This window comes from Myotis nattereri (assembly GCF_964212035.1).
Source record: "Myotis nattereri genome assembly, chromosome: 2".
Taxonomy (NCBI): Eukaryota; Metazoa; Chordata; class Mammalia; order Chiroptera; family Vespertilionidae; genus Myotis; species Myotis nattereri.
In genome coordinates this window covers 29004450-29024773 of record NC_138076.1, presented here as the reverse complement: position 1 = coordinate 29024773, position 20324 = coordinate 29004450, and the positions used below count along the sequence as shown (strand labels likewise).

The window sequence follows — 20324 nt, the reverse complement described above, 5'->3', positions numbered from 1 at the left end:
TGGGGATGTCGCGACCTAACTACCACCTAATCCCCCAAAAAGGTTCCTTCCTGCGGAAAGCCTCGCTCCTCGCGGGTGGGACCAGCCCTCTCCCCGCCGAGGACGCCCCATCACAGTCGCTGGGTCACTAGGAGCGCGAGTCTGCATCGCGCCGGCCCCTCGGCACGCCCCTGGGTTCACACCGCTGGCGGCCGCCGGCTGGTGGCTCAGGGAACCCCTCCCGCCCCGCCTCCCGCCCCCTCACCTGCAGGCTCCCGGGACCGCCTCCTCTACCCCGAGCCACCGCCCACTTTCCGCCTTGGGCCGCGCGGAGAACTGGGCCAGGGACTTTGGAGCCGGGCCCGAGTCACGCGGCTCCGCGATCACCCGCCTGGCGGTGTCACGCACCCGACTCCAGGGCGAGTGGGAAGCGCGCGCCGCGCGCGCGGAGGACCCCGCGCTGGAAGGCGCACGGCCGCCGGCCACCGCGCACTCTCGCGAGATCTGAGGTCACGTGATGGCGTGGGTGAGGCGACGCTTCACGTGACGGGCGCCGCCGGCCGCAGGGTCTCTTTTCTGCCGCGAGCAGCGCAGCTGCTGGGCCTCTTGACCGAGGGATCTGCCGCTCTCACGCCGGCCCCCAGCGCTTTCCCCAGCGCCCATCCTCCGGCGGCCCACCACCCGACCCCTCGGGGCTCCCGATCCCGTGGCCCTGGTGCCCATGGCGGCCCCCGGTGGCGCCCGGCGGCAGCCGCTGCTCCTGCTGTTACTCGGTGAGGGTCAGGCCAGGAGCGGGCGTCTGCGGGGAGGGCGGAGTGCGAGAGGGCAAGGGGCTGCGCGGCGGGGCTCGGGAGCATGGGAGCCCTGCGGGGAGGGTGTCTCCGGGGGCGCGGGGAGGGGGGAACTACACGGAGTCCCGGGGGCTACAAAGTCCGGGAGCTGCGGGCTGGGCCCGGGGGACGGGCGGGCCCGCAGTCGTCCCCGCACACGCCGAGGTCCGCACGCCGGGTCCGGCCGGAGCCCGCTGGTCGCCGACTGGGGAGTCGGGCCCGGGTGCCGAGAGGCGGACGAGGGAGGGGCGAGGGTCTCAGCCGCGGGCCTGCTCCGCCCTCGGGCCACTGAACTCGTTTTCTGGGAGGTGGAGTGGATGAGAGTTGGGTGACTTGGTGCTTTCTGGAAATTGTGCTTTGTTTCTGTAACTTCCGGGCGAGTGTGGGCTCGGCCTGAGGTCCAGGTGAGGCTCTGCGCCCCGAGACGCCAGGACCCGCGCGGTCCCTCGGTGCTCCCAGCGGGCGACCCACCTGGTGCCGCTTCCCACACGGGTCCGAACCAGGAGACTAGGCGGCGTGGCGACCCTGGCCTGGTGGAGCTCGTCCTTGGTGCTTCCACCTTTGCCTGTGTTTCAGCGTGGCCTGCAGCGCTCACATGTTGCTGCGAATTTAAGTTTGTGTTGGGAGGACTTAGAGGTACCCTTAGGAGTTTAGGAGAGCTCATGGGGGGCGACCTGCGAGGCAGGACCAGGCCTCGGCTTCTCGACGGCAGTGTTCGCCTCCGGTGAGTCCTTGTGAAGAGCTGCTGCCACTGTTCTGTGTGCTGCCCGTGAGCCAAAATGCGGGACTCGACACGTCGGGAAGCGGCTCGCCCTCCCCCACTCTGTGTAATTCGTAGAAGCAGTCGGTGGGTGCTCAGTACTTGACTGATTGAGGGATTTTATTTTAATTTGTCCTAATAAGAAAGAGGAATATGTGCTGTTTGTTGAACGGTAATCATGACGTGGCTTGATTTTAAGTCTGTTTAGAGGCCACCTGTGTATGCCACTCTGTCCCACTCGCTCCCAAATAAAACGGGAAGACTTATCTAAGGGCTAGGATCTGAAATATGGGGGTTCACGCGAGTTAAATAGATACAGATACACATTTCCTACTCACACATTATTTAGATACCTCTTACGTTTCATCTTACTCTGAAATTCTGTTCATTGTGATCGAATAGATTTTGGTTTGCTGTTTTCGTTTTGCCTGTTATGTAAAGTTCGTTCTTTGAGCTGCAAGAGCCACAAGGGATGACCTTATTCCAGCAGTAAACCTGAAGCCTTGCCCTTCACTGGCAGGTGTTACAAGAGGAGTTGCTGGAATAAGTTTTGTCATGCCAGAACGGCTGCATTGTGATTTATTAGAAGAGCTCACAAGCATTAGGACTTGGATATTTTGTTTCATGTTTTAAAAACTCATCTTAAAAATGAAGAGGGGAAGTTCATAACTTCTCTACATTGCAATAACTTGGAGTATTGTGCATGTAATTAGCTTTTTTAATGCCCATTGCATCATATCTTTTAAGTTTTATATTCAACTAAAATCTAACTTTTTAAAAAGGTCCATTAACTTGGATTTAGGTCTGTTTTTTAAAAAAATATTTTAATGAACAACTTCACCAAAAAGCATATTTTCTAAAAATAGAACAAGCTTCTAAATTACTAATTCCTCCTACATTAATGAGTAGAAACTACTTACACCTTTTGTATCATAGTATAATTGAGTGTGATTCTTTAAACCATTGATGTCAACTAGGTGGCTTCCTTTCCCTTTCCAAATGAAGAACTCACTACAGCGGTCGCCAGTGGTCCGTGAGGTCCTAAAGGTTGGCGACCACTGATAGGAAGGAAGTATTAGCTTTTATGCTAATTAATGTTATATTTGCTTGTGGGAGTTTTGTCAATTGTCCCAAGTTTGCAACCAAATTCTTTGGTAGATTTGAGATCGAAATGTTTTGGGTTCATAATTTTGAATTTACATACTATTTACAAAATTGCAGTCCCATTCCAGGCAGTATTAGTATTCGCTCTGTTTGCGTCCACAGAACTTGACTACGTGCTACAGCATGTTCTTTAACTAGACCATTGATTCAACTGAGTTACGATTATTTTTACAAGTGTATTTCCCTTCCCCATCTCACAGCCCAGCTCATGCCTCACACATAGTAAGTGCTCAGTACATACATATAGAGATGTCCAGTTTTACAGTAATGGTCTCTAACCAAACATGCATTAGTCAGCTTTTTAGAAATCTACATACTCATGCCCCGCCTCTAGGGATTGTGGTTCATTTCAAAAGTGAGTGTTTCATAATTTAAAGCATATTTGCTTGCTCAACGAGTGCTGGAGAGAAAGCATGGTTTAGCCATGGCACTCACCCTGCAGCTAGCCCACACTAGCATGGGTGAACATGCTCTGAGTCAGCAGACTTGGCTGTACCACTCACTAGCTGTGTGACCTTGCACTAGTTAGTTAACATCTCTCTGCCTTAGTCTCTACATCTGTAAAGGAGTCAGAATATGTCTACCAATTAGGATTGTCATGATAATTTATCAGTGATGTGCTTGGAGCTATAATTGGCACATAGCAAGTGCATTACAAGTGCTTGTTAAATAAAATAATTGACATTTTGTGTCAGGTACTAGGATTCAGTGATGAACTTGATAGATGAGGTCTGTATAGCACTGAATGTTTAAATAATAATAACTAATATAGTCAGTGCTAATGCCCTGTGTACTGAACACTCTGCATGTTGTTGGCTCAGTTTGATGCTCTAGTGAACCTGTTGTGTCAGCACTCCTCTTTCCATTTTGCAGGTACCTAAACCAAGGGTTTGGTAGTTGCTGCTGGCCCAAGGTCACACAGTAGTGGGGGAGTCTGTCATAGAACCAAGGTCTCTTACTGTCAAGCAAGCATGTTTCCCATAGCTGCATTTGTTTTGAAAAATGGAATTTCTACAAGTAGGAATATTTTAAAGGAATAGGACAAAGTTATTCCTTTATGTAACCCCTGGAGAAATGATCGAGTTCTCATCTGAGTGAAGTACTGCTAGAGATTAGCAGTGCCAGTAGGCCAGGGAGCTGACTTTTGAGAGGGACACCCCTCACATTACTGCAAACATTTTAACTGGCTTGAGAAGAATCTTTTTTTCCTCACCAACTGCCACTGTTACAGAATTCTTTAAAAAAATAAACTTATGATCATTAACATACATAATAATCTCTCAGAATATTATGTTCTAATCCTCTTGTAGACATTTTTCTCTGGATCAAAATTGGCTTCTGGGGTAAGTTTCTTGTTTTAATAATTGGACATTTCTGGGCCTTTCCAGAATAAATGTGGGCATCTAGTGCTGCTAACACTTACATTGTTTTAGTAATACTTTGTTTTTCTTGGAAAGATCAGCTCAACATATTTCTAAACGAAAAAATTGTATGATTGAAAGGTACTTAATGTGAAATGTTTACTAATGAAGTGCTTTGAGTCAGTAGAAAGTTTTTTTTTTAATGATTCAGGAACTGTTTTATCAAAGGGCAGCTTGTTGAGAACTGACCTATGTGTGCTCCCATGGGAGACAGTGACCTGCTGTGCCTATGTCACATGTGATTGAATATGACAGACTCTCCAGCGGAGGGGCCAGGGCTAGGCCTGAGGAAGCATATGCACTGGCAGGCAGTGGCCCAGGGAACGCGCCCATGCTTTAACACACGCTGTTGCTTCTGCCTGCCGGCTCTGCTTTTCCCTCTGGTATGCTTACCCATCCTCTCAGAAAGCATGTGTTTTAAAAATCTTTACTGTGTCAAAAACAAGTTATGGAACAACTTTCTCTAACTTTTAAATAAAATATTCAATTTATTGGAAATGCTTTTAGTATAATCTTGCCCAAGTATTTCAGAGATGGGTTAAAAATTTGCAAATCAAAACAGACCAAAAAAAAAATGTGCACAGGTTTTCCAGTCTACAATAGTTTGCTTCATTTTGGTGTAGCAACTTTTCTTTATGCACGTGGATTTTGGTATTTCCTTTACCAGAGGCTTATGGGAAGATATGTGAGGTTTCTGGCTATACCCTTTACTTTAGGCTTGAATTGTTGGCTCTAAAGATTTTGTTTTGTGAAAATCTCAAGGGTAAAATGAATTGGTTTCATTGGAGACATTTACTTTGCCAGGGACAAGGGAGTTAGAATGAAATGTTAATTGAGTGTCCTCTAAGTATGCTGCCTTCAGAATGTGCAAGTCATATTTACCCTTAGAGTGATCAGAGCCAGGTGTGGAAATGCTTGCTTGGTAAAGGGCATGTAGGAGCTTGTAGCAGCAGAGATGGGGAGGAGGGAAGGGAGGAGCACACCACTTCTGAATGTTATAGTACACTGTGATGGCTGACAACTCTTTAGAACTAGTGAAAACACTTATTTTTACCCATCTATGAAAGAACAATGTGCTAAAATGTACCACTTGTAAAATTACCTACTTCTGTACTGTGCTGATCAGATTACATTTGCTAGTAAACTGCTTGATCAGGGTGGTGGGATATGAAGAAGCCAGAGATGGCACTGGCCCTGAGAACTTACTTAAAGAGGTATATTTAGCAGTGATCACTCTCAAGCTAGAAAGACCCATGAGAGTTTCACTCTGTCCCATGCCCCTGCCATATGGAGGCCATACCTAGACAGATTGATTGAAGTCCTAAGGTCACACAGCCAAGTCCTGGTTCAACTTAGTTTTTTTAGAACCTTTCTGAAATTGGGCAAAAATCTTAGATCTTTGAGTCCATGACTTTTCTTCCACACCACCAGTCCATGGGAGGTAAAAACATATCTAACTTTAAATATTGGTCTAAGTCTACAGTGTAAGATACCATCAGCTCTTCCATGGATTTCTGTAGAAGGTCAATATTTAGGTTGAGTTGTGCCTCCATGACCCTATGGAATTTCCTGAGGAACCAATGTAGAGCACTTAATGCCCCATGGTGACCCAGAAATTAACATTTGACTTCTTTTTTATTTTTTTAATTTTTTATTTATTGCTTAAAGTATTACAAAGGGTATTACATATGTGTCCATTTTATCCCCCCGCCCTAGACAGTACCCTAGCCTCCCCTATCCCCCAGTGTCTTATGTCCATTGGTTATGCTTATATGCATGCATACAAGTCCTTTAGTTGATCTCTTACCCCCCTACCTCCTGCCCCCCAACCCTCCCTGGCCTTCCCGCCGCAGTTTGACAATCTGTTTGAGGCAGCTCTGCCTCTGTATCTATTATTGTTCAAACATTTGACTTCTTGATCAGTATTCTGACAAAATCCATTATTGCTACAGTTGAAGACAACAGAAATATCTCAAATATTTTCTTAGAGATGTTTGGTAATTTTTGTCTCTCCTGGAGTTAGCAGGCCTTGTGTATGGTGCATCAGCAGTGTTCTTTGAGGTGAAGGATGGCAACGGGACAACTTGTATAATGGCCAACTTCTCTGCTGACTTCTTGACCAACTATAATACCCAGAGTGGCTCTAAGGTAGGAAACAGCACATTGTGTACGTGCATGCATGTGTGTGTGTTCGCACACGAAAGAGAGATTATTAAAAGTTTTCAAATGTTTGAAAAATGATCCCTCCTTGACATAGTTAACATTGGTTGTTTTGTATGTATAGTTCCTTCTCAGCTCCTCAAGTAGCCTGTGCTGTTTTATATACTGAAGTTCCAGTCAAAATACACAAACCGTTTTGTGCTTTGCTTTCACTATTTTACTATGAGCATTTTTTCTCAGTTTTCTTTGTGATTATCTTTTTTAATACTTCATTATGTTAATCAACCTAATTTGTTAAACCATCCCACTATTTGTAGTTCAGTATATCTGTGGAATTTACTCCATATGAACTATTAACACTCCACAATTGTATATAAACAGTTTATGTGCAGTGCCATAAGCATTGTGTTAATTTGATTAAAATGTTTTTGGTTGTTTTGTTAAAACAACTCTGTACTTCTACAGGATAGGCTTTTGCATTTCCTAGATTTCTAACAAATAAACAGCATTTTTTTGTATTTCTTCTTTCGTCAGTTACCTATTAATGGCATTTCACTTATTCTATTTACCATTTACCCTTTTAAGTATATTCTTAATTCAGATTTTATTTCAATTCCTTCTTGTAACCACCATTTTTCTTTATCTCCATTTCGATAGCATCATATTTTTTTACTACCACTCAAAGGGCAGCAGTGGGGCCCAGGATTGCTGGGAAGATCAGCAGTTTCTTTAGAGCACTCTGGACTTTGTGCCAGCTGCTCAGCCTCATTAATTCATTTGTACTGGTCTAGATACAAACGTGGTCTCTGTCAAAATAGAAGAAAACTGGGAAGGTTTTATTCTGTAGAAAAGTCTCAAATTCTAAAGACTTGTCTAAGCACCTTTTATTTTAATTTCTATTCACTATATTTGGTGCTTGGATTTTTAAAATACTGTCTTGCTATATATTAATTATTACACAAATGGGATCATCCCTATGGGTCATGTGCCTCACTATTTCGCAAAGCATGTCTTCGTCACCTCGTGTAGTTCTGTCTTTTTTTAGGACAGCATTCGCATGCAGCTTAACCATAGTTCTTTTAATCAGCCCAGTTCGTTTTGATGGACAGTAGGTTGTTTTCTAGTTGTTTGTTTGCATATAATAGTAAATTAAAACAATTCTGTGTAAACCCCTTAAAGATACATATTCTTTAAACAAACATTTCTATGGCAAACAAGTAGTAATAGCCTTTTTAAAATAAAAACACACACTTTATCTTGAAACCTAATGTTAGTTATTTGAGTTTACTAAGATAATTTTAATTTTAATTCTGTTCTGTTGAAAGTTAAAATTATATTAATGAAGAATTTGTAATTATATGAAAAATTAAGTCAACTTCTTCTAGCACTTGAATTACTTTATTTTTTTAATCCTCACTCGAGATATGGTTTTATTGATCTTCAGAGAGAGAGGAAGGGGGAGAGAGAGAGAAAGAAACATTGATGTGAGAGAAACATCAACGTGCTCCCACCAGAAATCAAATCTGCAAACTAGGTGTGTATATCCCTGACTGGGAATGGAACCGGCAGCCTTTTGGTGCAGAGGACGATGCTCCAACCAACTGAGCCACACTAGCCAGGGCTTGAATTGCTTCTCTTACTGAACTGTAATGCTGACTTTCTTTGTGTTTTTTGTTTATATTAAAAATTCCTTAACAGTGCCATCTGAGCTGGAACTGAGGAACTGAGTTTATGTCATACTTACAAAAGATCTCTACTTAGTGTTTCTGAATCCCTTTAATAACCTACATTCTAATTGGGTTCTGTTGACATTGTGTTTGTTCTAGAATTCGACCTTCAAACTGCCACCTAATGCAGAAGCATTGAATAGCAGCTCCTGTGGTAAAGAGAATGCTTCTAACCCCAGTCTTATCATTGCTTTTGGAAACGGACATACTCTGACCCTCAACTTCACAAGAAATACGACACGTTACAGTGTCCAGATGATGCGTTTTGTTTATAACTTGTCAGACACACAGATTTTCCCCAATGCAAGCTCCCAGGGTAAGAACAAAAATTGACCGATTATGAAGTGAAGAAAATTGGTTTGGAGTAGTGTCTAAAATTACTTTTAACTAAGTAATTAAAATTTTATTCTTTTCTAGGACCCAAGACTGCAGAATCCATACCTGACATCACTGCAGACATAAATAAAAAATACAGATGTGTGAGCAGCAACCAGATCCACATGAATAATGTCACTGTCACGTTCACTGATGCCACCATCCAGGCATACCTTTCAAATGATAACTTCAGCAAGGAAGGTAAGGCCCTGCCCTCGGCCCTAATGTCATTAGTTTGACTTCACTGAACCAGAAGCTGCTCTGGTGCCTGGGAGAACTATGTACAGATGAGCATCTGTATAGCTGGGGACAGAGCAGGCGGCTTCTGTCTTAGAAGAGCTGTCCACCAAACCTTTTTTCTCTTTAGAGATGACCTCTTTAGATTAGGGAGGACAAAATTGATCAAAGAGGGGTGAAAGGGCAAAGCAGTTAAGCCCCTCTGGGTCTTCCCTTGTTAGAGCTAATGGAGTCCAGGGAGCTCAGGCAGACCCTAGGGCCAGATGGTGAAAGGATTAGGAGTGCCTTTCTGAGGGGATCATGACATACACCCTCACACCCCACACGGCACCTGCCAACCCAGCTCCATGGTCTTGGCTAAGGTAGTCAACCTCTCATTTTCTTCACTTGTAAAATAAGGATAATAATTTGTGTTAGAAGGTTGTTAGAATTAAAAAGGAAATTAATGCAAAGTGGGTCTCTCAGTGCCTGGCACAGAGTAAGTAATAAATAGGGCTGTCATTTTACTATGACTTAAGAAAATTCTGTTCCCCAAATTCCACTAATCAACTAACAGATTAATGTCATTTTTCTAAAGAGTGAGGGGATAAGGGGTTGATTGCCTTGGGGAAGTTGTCTCTGCCTGCTAGAGGGTGTGTTAAGGATAGCACCTCATTCTAATCTTTTTGAATTTATTGGGGTAACATTGGTTAATCAGATCATGTAGGTTTCCAGTGTACAATGCTATAAATATATCATCTACATATTGTATTTTGTGTTCACCACCCCAAGTCTGGTCTCCTTCCATCATCATATATCTCCCCAACCTCCTTCTACTCTTTAGATCTGCTGGGCTTTTGATTTGCATTGTTCCCTGGTGGTCTTGCTTGAAGGCTCAGAGTTACTGTTGGAGAGTGGCTAATTTGCACCATCCCAGAGCTAATTAGCAGGATGAACCAGTCAGCCCTTTTGTGCAGCTTGTTACAGTCCTCAGAGACCGGGGTACTTCTAGCAGAGCTGCCAAACTGGGCTGCAGCCCTGGTCCAGCCTGCCTCTGGTCTCTGTATAGTCAGTAAGCTAAGAATGGTTTTTATGCTTAAAATTGAAGGTTAAAAAAATGAAAATAATATTTCATGACGTGAAAATTCTTTGCAGTTCAGGTTTCGGTGCCCATAACTGAAGTGTTGTTGGAACACAGCCATGATCATTCACTCACCTATTTCTGTGCCCGCTTTCATGTTCATGGTGGCAGAGTTGAGTTGGAACAGACACCCGACAGCCACAAAGTCTAAAATGTTTAGTATCTGGCCCCTTACAGAGACAATTAGCTGACCCCTGACCTAATGGGAAGAGTGTTAGTAACAGAGCTAGGACTAAAAGAAACCAAGTGTAACTGGGAGAAATACAACTAGTAGCAAGTGTGCAGGGCTTACCAGTGGAGATCTGCTCAAGCTGGCGCAGCAGGAGATTCTGAAGGAAATGGGCTTGACCTTTCCACAAGCAGCCTCTTCTCAAACTGGGCCTGGCGGGCTGGATGAGCATGCAGCTTCCCAAGGAAGGGCTGATGGAGTGTGAGGACTTTTCCTCTTGTGACCTGGGTCCTAGTATACGCAGGCTGCTGTTCAGGGTGGAGGTGCTGAGTAGGGAGCCTCTGGATCTCAAATGTGGACTGATGCTCCTTAAGGAAGGGTCTACACTGTACAATATAGTAATTGATAACATGATCTAAGATTTACTTTCCAATTAGTTGATATACAGTGTTACACTAATTTCAGGTGTACAACATAGTTATTAGACATTTTATATACCTAATGAAGTTAATCTGAATTTTTTAGTCCTCACCCAAGGAAATTATTCCATTGATTTTTTTAGAGAGAGTGGAAGAAAGAGGGAAGAACAGAGAGAAATATGGATGGGAGAGAAATACATCAATTGGTTGCCTCCTGCACATACCCCAACCAGGACCAGGGCGGGGGGAGGATCCTGCAACCAAGGTATGTGCCCCCGACTGGAATCGCTCTATCCACTGAGCAAAACCTGCCAGGGCAATCTGAATTGTTTTCCAAGCTCAACTGCTAACATGTTGCGAGGTTACTCAACTTATTATGAACCTAACTCGGAGTCTGATCCTTGGGAAGCCTAGCCAGCCAGCATGTCATTTTACTACTTTTTGTCTATTCCCAGTATCTTACTGGGTATTTTTTTTAAATATATTTTATTGATTTTTTTACAGAGAGGAAGGGAGATTGATAGAGAGTTAGAAACATCGATGAGAGAGAAACATCGATCAGCTGCCTCCTGCACACTCCCTACTGGAGATGTGCCCACAACCAAGGTACATGCCCTTGACCGGAATCGAACCTGGGACCCTTGAGTCCACAGGCTGCCGCTCTATCCACTGAGCCAAACCGGTTACAGCTGGGTATTTTTCGACAATGGTTGCTATTAATGTTATTTTGTAATTAAAGAGACCATCATTTTCCCTAAAAGTATGAGATTTGGCATAACTAACCTCATATACTACCAAAACAACATAATTTGCTTAAAATACTTGATTTCTATTAGAATTGAGCCATTTCTCATTTTTTATTTCCTTTTGTGCCAGTTTCACTCCTTTGATTCTTAGGTACTTTGTTTTGTTTTGTTAATCCTCACCCGAGGATATTTTTCTATTGATCTTTGGAGAGAATGGAAGGGGAGGAGGAGAGACAGAGAAACATAGATGTAAGAGAGAGACATCAATTGGTTGCCTCCTGCATGCACCCCATCCAGGGCCAGGGATCGAGCCTGCAACCAAGGTGTGTGCCCTTGACTGGAATTGAACCTGGGACCCTTCAGTCCTCGGGCTGACACTCTATCCACTGAACCAAACCGGCCAGAGTGATTTTTAGGTACTTTTATGTTGTTGGTTTTTAAAAATATTTTTATTTATTTCATAGAGAAGAAGGGAGAGGGAGAGAGAGACAGAAACATCAATGATGAGAGAGAATCATCTATCAGCTGCCTCCTGCATGCCTCCCTCTGAGGATCAAGCTCACAACCCAGGCATGTCCCCTGACCAGGAATTGAACCATGACCTCCTGGTTCATAGGTTGACACTCAACCACTGAGCTACGCCAGCCGTGCTGTAGGTACTTTTAAATATTTTTCTTGTCAACTGAATTCTCTGTTTCAAGGAAAAGATCCCAAGCCAAATATGTTAAGCATATTTTTATATCCCCTACTCTGTTCTACTCATGGATCCTTAATAAATTGTTGAGTTAACATCTTTGCAATAAATCATTAAATTTTTGGCTATAAAAGCCTGGGTAAAGTCTTTATTTTTATTTTTTTATTTATTGGCTTTTAGAGAGAGAGAGAGAAATATCAATTTGTTGTGTCACCCATGTATTCATTCATTTGTTGGTTCTTGTATGTGTCCTGTCCAGGGATCGAACCTACAACTTTGGTGCATCAGGGTAAGATTTTTATTAGATAAACTGCATGTTCAGGTCATTAGAGTGGGCTTCTGTGTTTGTACGTAACAGTAGTGTAGTAGTCGCCTTGTCCAGAAAGTCCTTGTTCGTTTTGCCTTTAAATTTGTATCCTTTTACCAAAAAAAATTTTAAAAAACCTCAGCTATTTAGAGATTTTATTTTTAAAAGGAAATAAATAACAAGCCAAGGCTGCACTGACTTTCCTGTCAATTTTGTTGATGAGGATAAGTTCTGGAGAAAATCAGGTATCTTCTTTCCTGAAGGTCTGCAAAGTAGGGTAGATGATTATCATTCTGGAATGCTCTGTCTGGAGGCTGGAGAAAGCCAGGTGAATGAGTCTCACTCTGTTCAGCAGAATTGGATTTCTGGGCCCAAGCCCACACTGGGTTAATGGATTTGGGGTGAATCCTATACAGGCATCTGCACAGCCCTTCACTTTCCTCTCCCAGTGTTTTCTTTGTGGGGAAAACTAATGGTGACCCAGTAGCAACTTCTGGATCCCCTAGTCTTTCCAGAGGCCTTCCCACAGGTGGCACTGAATATACTCAGTGCATTTTATTTGTGACTAGAGGCTCAGTGCACAAAATTCGTGCACAGGTAAGGGTCCCTAGGCCTGGCTGGCAATCAGGGCCGATTTGTAGGGTGATGGGGTGCCCCCACTGGCACCTGCCTTGGCTGGCCTGGCGCCACCCACTCGTGGGCCCCGCACCCCGCTGCCATCGGTTGCCTCCCTCTGTAGGGCGACTGGTGGGGTGATCAGGGGTCCCCCGCTGACACCCGCCTTGGCTGGCCTGGGGCCTTCAGGCTGGGAGCAGCTCCTGTGTTGAGCATCTGCCCCCTGGTGGTCAGTGCACGTCATAGCGACCGGTCGTTCTGCCATTCGGTTGATTTGCATGTTAGGGTTTTATTATACAGGATTATCTCCCTGTGGCCTGTTTGTGAGCCTTCTGCAGGAAGGGCTTTGGTATTGGTTAGAGAGTGGACTTTGCATTTATAACTCAGAAGGAAGATGGCATTTTATCCTTACAGATTTCTAAAGTTCTGCAATTTTCTGATTAGGGATAAGATCTAAGGGTGTTTATTCATGTTTCCAAGTTGATATTTTGTAACCGGCTTTATGAAAACAGTGGGTGATTGTCAAATCTCAATGTAGGTTACTTTCCCTCATTTGTGTGGTGCGGCCATCTAGACCAGAACTTGGAGACTGGCCTGTTCTCGTTTTTGTTTTGGCGTCGTTTTAATTATGTTGTGTTCTATAACTAGTTTTAATGTACTGATGAAGCTGTTTTTTAAAATGCAGCTAAAACGTCTGTCTGTAGCTTAGCTCGGGATAAGAAGTGGACAGTGTTGGCCAGCACGCCCTAGGTTGGAACATCTCCGGCAGTATTTGCTGTACCACCACTAGCCCAAGGTTAAACCCTTTCTGAGGTATTTCCCCAGGCTTTAGCCTCTGTCTAGAAAGGCACTTCAGTCTCTAAGATTACATTGTGGGAAGAGATTGAAGGGATCCTGGATGAATTGAACTTTCCAGAAAGTGTGTCTAATTTTCCCTGTGTTACAGTTTTGTGGGGTGAAGTTTTCTGTCTCTCCTCCCCTAAGTAGATGGGATATGGAGGCAGAATTGGCAACTGAAAAAGAGTTACATTGAAGTTTCATTTTAATTTAGAGAAAACAGGTGGTGGGTAGAGTTACACAAACTACTGACTGGCTCCCTCCAAGGATGTCTGAGCCAGCTTCCTTGGCTCAGCCTAGCAGAACTGTGGGAAGAGTCAGAATTGGATGGAAATTGTATGAATATTATATTCAACTTCTTGATTGTCCACAGAAACAGTGATAAAAGAAAGAATCTAATTGTGGTATCCTAGAAGTGCTGCAGGTGTTATAAAATGTTAAGTAATCTGAAATCTTCACAGGAAGCACCTCCTTCCTGTCTATTCCTGTAGAAAATTTTGAGCTATTCCGCTGTGGGTTCCATTTGCTTTGATTTTGAATATAAATTTTTGTTGTAAACAATCATGGTGGGTCAAATTCTGAGGGACAGAGTCCCATTCAAACTCCTCAGCATCTTCTCTGGCGGCCTCTCCCCACAGACACCTCCCCCACAAATCTGACTTCTGGTCACCAGGTTGCTTTGCCATGGCCTGTCTGTACTCCATCCTCCCTCAGGTCCTGGATTGTTGTCTCCTCTTTTGGGATTTTTGCTCTCACACTTACTGGGCCTTCTGCCTACGTGAGAGTGCCTGCCGGAGCCCTCACCACCCTGCCCCAAATAGAAACCCACAGCAGCTGCCCGACCCTGTGCCTGAGTCTCAGCTCCAGGCTCAGCCTGCAGGGCCACCTGCCACCTGTCCTTCCAAGGCCTCTCTGCTCTCCCATGGGCCTTGTGCTGATGGCATTAGGTTTGTGTGTCTGGTGTCTGTCTGTCCCTCCTGAGCGTGTGAGCTCCAGGCCCCTCTTCTGTCCTGTGACTGTTTCCAGCAGCATGCAGTAATAGCTCAGAGAGCTGTTTCAGGTGGTGTGTGGCTGACTGTCCCACTGGCATGTGAGAGGTATGGTTTTTAACTTGACCGCACGTAGGAAGGGAAGGTTTTTCAGGCAGCAGAGGATAGATCTGTGAGCATGGGGCTGCCCCGAGGCTGAAACGGAAGTGTCCACTTAGAACCATCACGTGTCAGGAGTGGGGACAGGAACTGGACACTGCCGTCCTCCTCAGCCAGCTGTGTGAGACACAGTGCCTGCCTGCCTGTATAATTTACTCCTGTTCTGAGGGGTGGGGCTATTTGAGAAAGTCTGGGGTTTACAAGGAGCTCAGGGAGCTGGAGCTCAGGATTGCTGTGGCTCCTGTTTTTAAGGAACCAGAATTTTCACCTTCCTTCCTGTGAACGGTATGATTAATCCCTCCTTGTTTCTCCAGAGACGCACTGTATCCAAGATGAACCTTCTCCAACAACGTCACCAACATCTGCCCACCCCTCGTCATCCCCTCCACACCCTTCACCAACATCTGCCCACCCCTCGTCATCCCCTCCCCACCCTTCTCCTCCCCACCCTACCCCTCCTCACCCTTCACCAACCCCTCCCCACCCTTCACCGTCCCCAGTGCCTGAGAGCCCCTCAGTGCACAAGTACAACGTGAGTGGTACCAACGGAACCTGTCTGCTTGCCAACATGGGGCTGCAGCTAAATGTCACCTACAAGAAGAAGGACGACAAGGTAGGCCGAGCCCCAAGGAGCCCCTTTCTCTCAGTGCGCAGCAGTGTTGGTGCACACGAGTGTTAAATCAGTGTGTGTGCACGGCCTTTCAGAATACAAGTCAGAGGGAATAAAAGTCAGTGTGCCTGTATCTGTAGTTAGCTTATTGGCCACAGCCATGCACACCCCTGTCATAGTATGGCAGCTTTCCTCTGAAACAGCAGAATCAAGTCATCCTGACAGAGACAAAGCATAAAATGTGCAGTGTTTGGCCTCTGTAGAACAAGTTTGTTGACCCCTGAGAGAATATTAAATTTTGCTTAATTCTTACCACTCAGACATTTAAATGTGTTTTTTTTTTTTTAATATATTGATTTTTTTACAGAGAGGAAGGGAAGAGAGACAGAGAGTTAGAAACATCGATGAGAGAGAAACATCGATCAGCTGCCTCCTGCACATCTCCCACTGGGGATGTGCCCGCAACCAAGGCACATGCCCCCGACCGGAATCGAACCTGGGACCCTTGAGTCCGCAGGCCAACGCTCTATCCACTGAGCCAAACCGGTCTCGGCTAAATGTTATTTTTATGCTTTTCCTTTGAAATAATATTTCTCCCTAATGACAAACTCTGTGGGGCTATGTCAAATAACTTGCTTGTGATGAAAGTAAAGTGTGTGACCACTGGGAGACAGGGTGAGAAGGGCACTTGGATCTGCTACACCTTTCCCACGGGTATGGGCCATTTTGAAAGTAGCAATCAGAAGTAGCGCTAAAAATTGTTTTTGATTCCAGAAATCTGCACTAGTGTAAACTTTTAGTGTCTTTCTTATAGTTTTGGTTACAATGAAAGTGACCTTTGAAGTTACTGGTTTTTAGGATTGCTTTTGTTTTTCAACAATAGAGGACCCAGGGTAGGAGATGGAATAGTAACTAGTTTGCTTTTCTTCGTAGACTGTGACCAGAGTATTCAACATTAACCCAAACAACACCAAAGCTAGTGGGAGCTGCGCTACCCAGCAGGTGACCCTAGAGCTGCAGAGTGAGACCAGCACTTTCCTAGCCTTCCAGTTTGGAAAGGTGAGTGTCCATGTTCACTTCACTCAGGGGCTTCAGTGCCAGACCTGCCTGGCATCTTAGCATGCGTCTCACTGTGGTTTTTGTTCTACTGTGTTTGCTCACGCACTTGGTGCCTCGTGGCCACAGCGCCGAAGCTGAGCACACCATGTACAAGCCAGAATGAAACTGAACACAGGTCCTGAAACCCAGAGCTCTGCGTTGGGAAGGATAAGTCTTTTTTTTTTTACTATATTTTATTGATTTTTTTACAGAGAGGAAGGGAGAGGGATAGAGAGTTAGAAACATTATCAGCTGCCTCCTGCATGCCCCCTACTGGGGATGTGCCTGCAACCAAAGTACATGCCCTTAACCGGGATCGAACCTGGGACCCTTCAGTCTGCAGGCCAACACTGTATCCACTGAGCCAAACCGGCCAGAGCAGGGAAGGATAAGTCTTTTCTCTGCCTTCCCTTTTCAGTCTTTTTGGACCTTTAGCTCCCCCTCCCCCTTTCTTGTTTACAAATGGACCTTCATTCATTTATTCATCAGACATTAGAGAGTGCCTGCTATGCCCAATTGCCACTGTTAGCACTAGACTGCAGACAGTCTGTGTAGCTGCAGAGAGGGAAGGGGTGACTTCAGGGCGGAAGCTCAGGTCAGCCTCTCTCACCCCTTTACCGAGAAGCAGCATCTCTGTATTCTGTACCTCTTCTCTTTTTTTTAATATATTTTATTGATTTTTTTACAGAGAGGAAGGGAGAGGGATACAGAGTTAGAAACATCGATGAGAGAGAAACATCAGTCAGCCGCCTCCTGCACACCTCCTACTGGGGATGTGCCCACAACCAATGTACATGCCCTTGACCGGAATCGAACCTGGGACCTTTCAGTCCGCAGGCTGACACTCTATCCACTGAGCCAAACCGGTCAGGGCTGTACCTCTTTTCTTTATACCTACCTAGGAAGAATCATACAGAAAGTTAAACTAATATGGGAAGAATAGAAGTACAACTTCTGAATACTTATAATGCACTATGCTGGTGAACTGTTTAACAGTTGGGTTTCTCATAGTAAAGTTTAACTTTCCTAAAGCTCAGTAAACATTGGGGGGTGAGGGAGCAGAGTTTACCTTTTTAGAATAAGGCTTCCTCAGTCCTTTTAGCAGAAAATCTGATTATGTAAGAAGATCTGGAAGGAACTAATCAGAATTTGTGTTCTTGATATTTATATGATGCCTTTTACAGACATGATACTCTACAGTTTCATTCTAAAGCTTAGAACTATGATAGATCAAATTTATTACCAAAGTTTACAACAAATGTGTGAATCTGTTGACTGGTTAAGGATTATCTTTTTCTCTTTAAGAATGCGAGTTCCAGCCGTTTTTTTCTGAAAGAAATCCAGTTGAACATGACTCTTCCTGACGCCAAAGGTAAGATTCCCCACAATTCCCCTGCCCATTCCGGTGTCTCGGAGCACTAATTCTCACATGCCTTTGCAGTGCCCACCTTCCAGGCCTCCAATAGCTCGCTGAGAGCACTTCAGGCCACTGTGGGGAATTCCTACAAGTGCAACGCCGAGGAGCACATTTGGGTCACAGAGGCTTTTTCTGTCAACATTTTCAAAGTGTGGGTCCAGGCTTTCCAGGTAGAAGGTGACAAGTTTGGGTCTGGTAAGTAGCATTGAAGGCAGCGTTTCAGACTCTGAGTGGGCTTCAGCAGGCTTTGGTTCTGTTTAGATATTTAACAGCTTCTGTGTTACAAGGAGTGGGTGGGAGTGCAGGTTCCCTTTCCCAGCCTAAGAGTTTTAGAGCAAATTCCCCTTCCTGTGTTAGCTTGCTTCCAAAATGCCCAGCATGTCTCAGTTGTGAGCATGTCACTATTTGAGCAAAGGCAGTTCTTCTAACAAGTAGTGTGGCTCTTCCCCCTATTAAATTGGGATATTAAAATGCTATCTGTTTGATGAGTTCAGTGTCCAGAAGGGCCCAAGCGCCTAGGACTGCACACTGACCATAATTTCCTAGCCACACAGAATGCCCCGCCTCTGTAGGAGCTTCTCCAAGTGATAATGGATTGGAATTGGAGCCCCCTCCCTGGTATAATCCTCCCCTGCTGGGAGTGGCGGTGGGCAGAGGTAGAGAGGAGGGAGAGGCCTCTGTGGGGTCCACATGGTGACAACCCACGTGCGCATGGTGCGCTCCCGCTTGTCTCCTCAGTGGAAGAATGTCAGCTGGATGAGAATAACATGCTGATCCCCATCGCCGTGGGCGGTGCCCTGGCAGGGCTGGTCCTCATCGTCCTCATCGCCTACCTCATCGGCAGGAAGAGGAGCCATGCTGGCTACCAGACGATTTAGCCCGGCCGCAGACCAGCAGAAGCTGCAGGGCTCTCTGTTCATTTCCCTGAGCTTAGGTTGATGTTGAGGGAGGCACACTTTATTGCAAACTGATTTTCAGATCTGCTTTATCCAATGTGAAGTTCATCTTGCAACATTTACTATGCACAAAGAGTAACTATTGCAATGACGGTGTTAATTTTGCTAACGGGGTTAAATATTTTGCTAACTGGTTAAATGTTAATATTTACCAAAGTAGATCTTTAAAGGGGGGAGGAGGGTAAGAGTGCTTTTTTAAATGGGCACTGGCTCCACTATCATTTGACTTTTTAAGGTTCTGGTGTTTAGTTTCTCTTCATTCTTGATTCAGATATAAGCCTTACAAAGGGAGGTTCTCTGGTCTTAACACTTACAACTGATGAAGGCTGGCTAACTGTTAGACTGACACAGTTCATAAATTAGTAGACAGAAGTACTTCAGAAGAGGAAACTCTGGAATGCTTAAATTAAGCTTTAGAAGCCAAGACAGGCCTGGCCCCCACAGGCTGCATAGCTGAGCATTAAAGTGATTGGTCTTTCCATGCTCTGCCACTCAAGAGCTGGCACTTTTTTAACTAGAAAAATGGGTGTTATTTTTACTTACTTTTTTTTTTTTTTTTGTAAAGTGATTTTCAATCTTCTGTTTGAGGTTCAGGGTGATCCTGTGTCTGCACTTGTGTACAATAATCGGTTCCACTCTCTGATTTATCCGCTTGCAGCTCGGGTGGGCTGTGCACTGAGGATCCCTTCATTTAATGCATTGCTGTAACAATGCTAATAAAATGTCTCTTTCTTTCTTTGTCTGGACCTTGTGCTTTTGTGAGCTCTCAGGATGAATGATGGAGAGCAGTGTGTAAGCTGGGGTGGAGTGGTGCCAATAACAACTGCACGTGGGGAATCTGCCCTAGCCACCCTGCCTCTAGGAGAGCTGATGTGTAGCCAGTCTGCTGGTGGCAATTTGAGAACATGAGTGTGCCTAAAGGTCGGTCTTCAGTTGTGACAATGCAGCCATAGCGTTGTCCTACCCACTCCATGAGAGTGAGGAGGGGAAGAAGATGGGCCTTATCTGGTCCTGCTGCAGGCCCTGCGAGTTGTGCTTGGAGCTTACAGAGCAAGGGCTCAAGACTCAAGTTTTATTTAATCTTAACTTTTAAGCAAAGATCAGTGCCCTCTAAGGATCTCTGGGCCTTGGTGGCTCAGGCTGAGGGCAGCCTGCCTGCTGGGTGACCCTGGGACTAGAGTATCGCTGGCCACCTGCACCCCAGAATCTGCTGTGGGTGGGAGGAAATTTTCTTTTGTATAGCTGAGGTAGCCCTGGGTGGTTCTAAACTCGGTAGCAGTCCTTTTCAAACCAAGCATAGCAGTATGGGGCCATGTGACAAATACCAAGATGCGGCAGGATTGCAGTTAGGCAGTCTGAAAGCTGCCTGGGGATGGGGTCCAGAGCCTGCAGGCAGCGGCATGACATACAGCCTTAGTGCATCATGAGGTTCTTGGATTTTCATTTCCCCAGTCTGGACAGTACGGACACATTATGCCTGATCCAAAACTGAGAAACCAGCAGTTGGCTGAGGGTCGGGTCTTAGCAGGTGTTTC

General features: G+C 45.1%; 1 protein-coding gene across 2 annotated transcripts; it reads left to right on the top strand.

Annotated features, from left to right (window-relative positions):
• Window positions 1-310: 310 nt before the first annotated feature.
• Window positions 311-19524, top strand: LAMP1 (lysosomal associated membrane protein 1). 2 transcript variants are annotated; one of them, XM_081085057.1, is made up of 10 exons: window positions 521-752; window positions 6178-6302; window positions 8141-8357; window positions 8459-8617; window positions 12061-12090; window positions 15023-15321; window positions 16252-16377; window positions 17722-17788; window positions 17858-18028; window positions 18572-19524. In XM_081085057.1, exons 1-10 carry the CDS (start codon window positions 701-703, stop codon window positions 18709-18711), a joined length of 1386 nt encoding a protein of 461 aa, XP_080941183.1. In that variant the 5' UTR covers window positions 521-700; the 3' UTR covers window positions 18712-19524. The 2 variants fall into 2 exon arrangements, with proteins under 2 accessions (XP_080941184.1, XP_080941183.1); XM_081085058.1 differs by lacking the exon at window positions 12061-12090 and having other exon boundaries at window positions 311-752.
• Window positions 19525-20324: the final 800 nt, after the last annotated feature.